This window comes from Oncorhynchus clarkii, chromosome 23 (genome assembly GCF_045791955.1).
Source record: "Oncorhynchus clarkii lewisi isolate Uvic-CL-2024 chromosome 23, UVic_Ocla_1.0, whole genome shotgun sequence".
In the NCBI taxonomy this organism is placed as follows: Eukaryota; Metazoa; Chordata; class Actinopteri; order Salmoniformes; family Salmonidae; genus Oncorhynchus; species Oncorhynchus clarkii.
In genome coordinates, this window is record NC_092169.1 from 60,984,191 (window position 1) to 60,990,190 (window position 6,000).

The following is a 6,000-nucleotide window of genomic DNA, read 5'->3' on the forward strand; positions in this document are numbered from 1 at the left end:
GGAGAACGTCTGGGGACCTGAGGAGACGTTGGAGAACGTCTGGGGACCTGAGGAGACGTTGGAGAACGTCTGGGGACCTGAGGAAACGTTGGAGAAAGTCTGGGGACCAGAGGAGAGGTTGGCGAGCGTCTAGGGACCAGAGATGAGGTTGGAGAACGTCCAGGGACCAGAGGAGACGTTGGAGAACATCTGGGGACCTGAGGAGAGGTTGGAGAACGTCTGGGGACCAAAGGAGAGGTTGGAGAACGTCTGGTAGACCTGAGGAGAGGTTGGAGAACATCTAGGGACCAGAGGAGACGTTGGAGAATGTCCAGGGACCAGAGGAGACGTTGGAGAATGTCTAGGGACCAGAGGAGAGGTTGGAGAACGTCTAGGGACCAGAGGAGAGGTTGGAGAATGTCCAGGGAACCGGGGGAGACTTTGGAGAATGTCTAGGGACCAGAGGAGAGGTTGGAGAACGTCTAGGGACCAGAGGAGAGGTTGTAGAACGTCTAAGGACCAGACGAGAGATTGGAGAACGTCTGGGGACCAGAGGAGAGGTTGGATAACATCTAGGGACCAGAGGAGACGTTGGAGAACCACTGTCTTATACAGTCTGATGCTCTGGATCTGTGTCTTCCCTCATTGTAGAATTTGGTTATAGACTTAAACACTGGTGTTGGAATTTCAAAATGAGATGAATCTGAGCCGTGCTGACCCTGTGTTGAGAGACATGTAGAGAGATGAGGTTGGCTGGCAGCATCCCACTGGCAGCATCCCACTGGCAGCATCCCACTGGCAGCATCCCACTGGCAGCATCCCACTGGCAGCATCCCACTGGCAGCATCCCACTGGCAGCATCATTAACAGACGTGTCTTTCTCTTGCAGACCAAATGCTTCATCTGCGGAATAGGAAACGACTACTTTGACACAGTACCTCACGGCTTCGAAACCCACACCCTGCAGGAACACAACTTGGCCAACTATCTGTGAGTAGAGACATCCATTCACCCTGTTATCTCCAGTCAGTGTCCAGAGTCTGTCAGAGGGGACAGGGTTATGAGGTTTAGTTTACTACTGTGTCCTCTTCCCCCTCCACCCTCTCTTTAATGTTGTGTTGTTCGTTCTGCAGAACCGCTAGAGTGAAAAGGAGTGGGGAGAGGGGGCAGAACCGCTAGAGTGAAAAGGAGTGGGGAGAGGGGGCAGAACCACTAGAGGGAAAAGGAGTGGGGAGAGGGGGCAGAACTACTAGAGGGAAAAGGAGAGGGGAGAGGGGGCAGAACCGCTAGAGTGAAAAGGAGTGGGGAGAGGCGGCAGAACCGCTGGAGTGGTGAGAGGGGGCAGAACCGCTAGAGCGAAAAGGAGTGGGGAGAGGGGACATCCCTGTTTTGTCCCCCTTTCTAAAGTCTTTCCTGGTACATAACAGCTTGTCTCTATGTTGCATTAGGAGGCTATTGATCACGTAGTCATGCAGAGAGATGATCAGGAAGTAGAGGGAATTAAACCAACTAATTTCCTGCTCTATGCTGCTTCACATTCTGTTAAAGGGGCAATCAGCGGTTGAAGTCATAACCAAAGTGTCTCCTCTGATTTGGTATAAAGATGAGGGATTTGGCTGGAGTGATGGAACCTCTCTCAAATTCCTAGACAGAGCTCTGGAGGACTGACCATCCGTGAGATCTTAAGGATGGTTTAACCATGCTTTAGAGGCTGTACAGGGGTGGTCGACTTTGTTACCAAACACTGGAGTAACAAAAGCTTCTATTTGGAGTTTAGGATGCGATATGAAAGTTTGAACGATCTGTCAGTTGTCTGATTGAAGTGATGTTAACTCTAAATGTCTTCCTGTTCTTCGTCCCGTTTTGCCCTCTAGCTTCTTTGTGATGTATCTCATTAACAAAGATGAAACAGAGCACACAGGCCAGGTAAGAGTCTCAGGTTTACACCTCAAATGGCCCCCTGTTCCCTATGTAGTGCACTCCTTGACCAGGGTCCATAGGGCCCATAGGGTCCATAGGGTCCATGGGGCCCTAGTCAAATGTAGTGCACTCCTTTTGACTAGGGTTCATAGGGCCCATAGGGCCCTAGTCAAATGTAGTGCACTCCTTTTGACCAGGGTCCATAGAGCCCATAGTGTCCATGGGGTTCATAGGGTCCATAGGATCCATAGGGCCCATAGGGCCCTAGTCAAATGTAGTGCACTCCTTTTGACCAGGGTTCATAGGGTCCATAGGGCCCATAGGGTCCATAGGGTCCATAGGGCCCATAGGGCCCTAGTCAAATGTAGTGCACTCCTTTTGACCAGGGTTCATAGGGTCCATAGGGTCCATAGGGCCCATGGGGTCCATAGGGTCTATAGGGCCCATAGGGCCCTAGTCAAATGTAGTGCACTCCTTTTGACCAGGGTTCATAGGGTCCATAGGGCCCATAGGGCCCTAGTCAAATGTAGTGCACTCCTTTTGACCAGGGTCCATAGGGTCCATAGGGCCCTAGTCAAATGTAGTGCACTCCTTTTGACCAGGGTTCATAGGGTCCATAGGGTCCATAGGGCCCATGGGGTCCATAGGGTCTATAGGGCCCATAGGGCCCTAGTCAAATGTAGTGCACTCCTTTTGACCAGGGTTCATAGGGTCCATAGGGCCCTAGTCAAATGTAGTGCACTCCTTTTGACCAGGGTTCATAGGGTCCATAGGGCCCATAGGGTCCATAGGGCCCTAGTCAAATGTAGTGCACTCCTTTTGACCAGGGTTCATAGGGTCCATAGGGCCCATAGGGCCCTAGTCAAATGTAGTGCACTCCTTTTGATCAGGGAAATGACTACAAACCAGAAAGAGAACCATTTAACCTCCAGGGAAATGACTACAAACCAGAAAGAGAACCAGTAAACCTCCAGGGAAATGTCTACAAGACATACAAACCAGAAAGAGAACCATTTAACCTCCAGGGAAATGACTACAAACCAGAAAGAGAAACATTTAACCTCCAGGGAAATGACTACAAACCAGAAAGAGAACCATTTAACCTCAGGGAAATGACTACAAACCAGAAAGAGAACCAGTAAACCTCCAGGGAAATGTCTACAAGACATACAAACCAGAAAGAGAACCATTTAACCTCCAGGGAAATGACTACAAACCAGAAAGAGAACCAGTAAACCTCCAGGGAAATGTCTACAAGACATACAAACCAGAAAGAGAACCATTTAACCTCCAGGGAAATGACTACAAACCAGAAAGAGAAACATTTAACCTCCAGGGAAATGACTACAAACCAGAAAGAGAACCATTTAACCTCAGGGAAATGACTACAAACCAGAAAGAGAAACATTTAACCTCAGGGAAATGACTACAAACCAGAAAGAGAACCATTTAACCTCAGGGAAATGACTACAAACCAGAAAGAGAACCATTTAACCTCCAGGGAAATGACTACAAACCAGAAAGAGAACCATTTAACCTCCAGGGAAATGACTACAAACCAGAAAGAGAAACATTTAACCTCCAGGGAAATGACTACAAACCAGAAAGAGAACCATTTAACCTCAGGGAAATGACTACAACACATACAAACCAGAAAGAGAACCATTTAACCTCCAGGGAAATGACTACAAACCAGAAAGAGAACCATTTAACCTCCAGGGAAATGACTACAACACATACAAACCAGAAAGAGAACCATTTAACCTCAGGGAAATGACTACAAACCAGAAAGAGAACCATTTAACCTCCAGGGAAATGACTACAACACATACAAACCAGAAAGAGAACCATTTAACCTCCAGGGAAATGACTACAACTCATACAAACCAGAAAGAGAACCATTTAACCTCCAGGGAAATGACTACAAACCAGAAAGAGAACCATTTAACCTCAGGGAAATGACTACAAACCAGAAAGAGAACCAGTAAACCTCCAGGGAAATGACTACAACACATACAAACCAGAAAGAGAACCATTTAACCTCAGGGAAATGACTACAACTCATACAAACCAGAAAGAGAACCATTTAACCTCAGGGAAATGACTACAAACCAGAAAGAGAACCATTTAACCTCAGGGAAATGACTACAACTCATACAAACCAGAAAGAGAACCATTTAACCTCAGGGAAATGACTACAACACATACAAACCAGAAAGAGAACCATTTAACCTCAGGGAAATGACTACAAACCAGAAAGAGAACCATTTAACCTCAGGGAAATGACTACAAACCAGAAAGAGAACCATTTAACCTCAGGGAAATGACTACAAACCAGAAAGAGAACCATTTAACCTCAGGGAAATGACTACAAACCAGAAAGAGAACCAGTAAACCTCCAGGGAAATGACTACAAACCAGAAAGAGAACCATTTAACCTCAGGGAAATGACTACAAACCAGAAAGATAACCATTTAACCTCCAGGGAAATGACTACAAACCAGAAAGAGAACCATTTAACCTCAGGGAAATGACTACAACACATACAAACCAGAAAGAGAACCATTTAACCTCCAGGGAAATGACTACAAACCAGAAAGAGAACCATTTAACCTCAGGGAAATGACTACAAACCAGAAAGATAACCATTTAACCTCCAGGGAAATGACTACAAACCAGAAAGAGAACCATTTAACCTCAGGGAAATGGCAGCAAACCAGAAAGATAACCATTTAACCTCAGGGAAATGACTACAAACCAGAAAGAGAACCATTTAACCTCCAGGGAAATGACTACAACACATACGAAGACTCCAAAAAGACAAATCTCCAGATCCCAAAGCCTCACAGGTTATTATGTTCATTGCACCTTAGTGAAGTTACTGTATGTTAGTAGAGAGACCATTGACTTGTGACTGTAGAGGTAATGTAGAGGGAATGTAGAGGTAATGTAGAGGTAATGTAGAGGTAATGTAGGGGTAATGTAGAGGGAATGTAGAGGTAATGTAGAGGTAATGTAGAGGTACATTATCCTGGATGGTGGACATCTAATCACTACTTGTTATATATTAAATCAACTGTCTGATACCCCTCCCTTTCCTCCCTCTCTCCCCCTTCCCTCCCTTTCCTCCCTCCCCCTTCCCTCCCTTTCCTTCCTCCCTCCCCCTTCCCTCCCTTTCCTCCCCCCTTCCTCCTTCCTTCCTTCCTTCCTTCCTTCCTTCCTTCCTTCCTTCCTTCCTTCCTTCCTTCCTTCCTTCCTTCCTTCCTTCCTTCCCTCCCTCCCTCCCTCCCTCCCTCCCTCCCTCCCTTTCCTCCCCTCCCTCCCTCCCTCCCTCCCTCCCTCCCTCCCTCCCTCCCTCCCTTTCCTCCCCTCCCTCCCTCCTTTTCCTCCCCCCCTCCCCCCTCCCTCCCTTTCCTCCCTCCCTCCCCCTTCCCTCCCTCCCTCTCCTCCACCTTCCCTCCCTTTCCTCCCCTCCCTCCCCCTTCCCTCCCTTTCCTCCCTCCCCCGTCCCTCCCTCCCCCTCCCCCTCCCCTTCCCCCGTCTCCAGGAGTCGTATGTGTGGAAGATGTACCAGGAGCGGTGTTGGGAATTCTTCCCTGCCGGAGACTGTTTCCGCAAACAATACGAAGACCAGCTCAACTGATTCATGAATCAACTGATCAATTCAACTGACTACTGATCAGCTGATCTATTGATCCAGATGCAGAGACTCGTCCTTTCTTACTGATCAATGTGAAAGGGGCTGTTTCGTCACCTTCCTTCGTCAGCTAGCCCCCCCCCCCCCCCCCCACCCCACGCGCTGTTTGGAAAGCTTTCCAGACACTGTACATAATAATATAATGACAATGATTACTCAACTGTATAATGTCCTTCCTGGGTGCGTTTGGAACACAGGGCTGTGTTTTGTCTTTGAGGACTTAATGCTTCATCTATACATTTGCTTTTAATAATTCCACATTGATGACAAGCAAACTAAAGGATTGGAGGGGAGATGGGGGGGGGGGGGGGGGGGGGGGGGCGTTGAAGAAAAAGAGGATAAAAAAATGGCTCAAACCAAACTGCTTTGTGGGATAGCCGTGGGACTTGTTTCTCCAGAGAACA

At 47.8% G+C, this 6,000-nt stretch overlaps 1 protein-coding gene across 1 annotated transcript in view; it reads left to right on the forward strand.

Moving 5' to 3' along the window:
- LOC139381183 (ryanodine receptor 2-like) overlaps window positions 1-5,670 on the forward strand; it is a 497,608-nt gene extending 491,938 nt beyond the window's left edge. Inside the window, exons 106-108 of the mRNA XM_071124606.1 lie at window positions 869-969; window positions 1,854-1,905; window positions 5,447-5,670. Of these exons, the coding sequence (XP_070980707.1) occupies window positions 869-969; window positions 1,854-1,905; window positions 5,447-5,542 (249 nt within the window). The 3' untranslated portion in view covers window positions 5,543-5,670. The remainder of the gene's footprint in view (window positions 1-868; window positions 970-1,853; window positions 1,906-5,446) is intronic.
- Window positions 5,671-6,000: the final 330 nt, after the last annotated feature.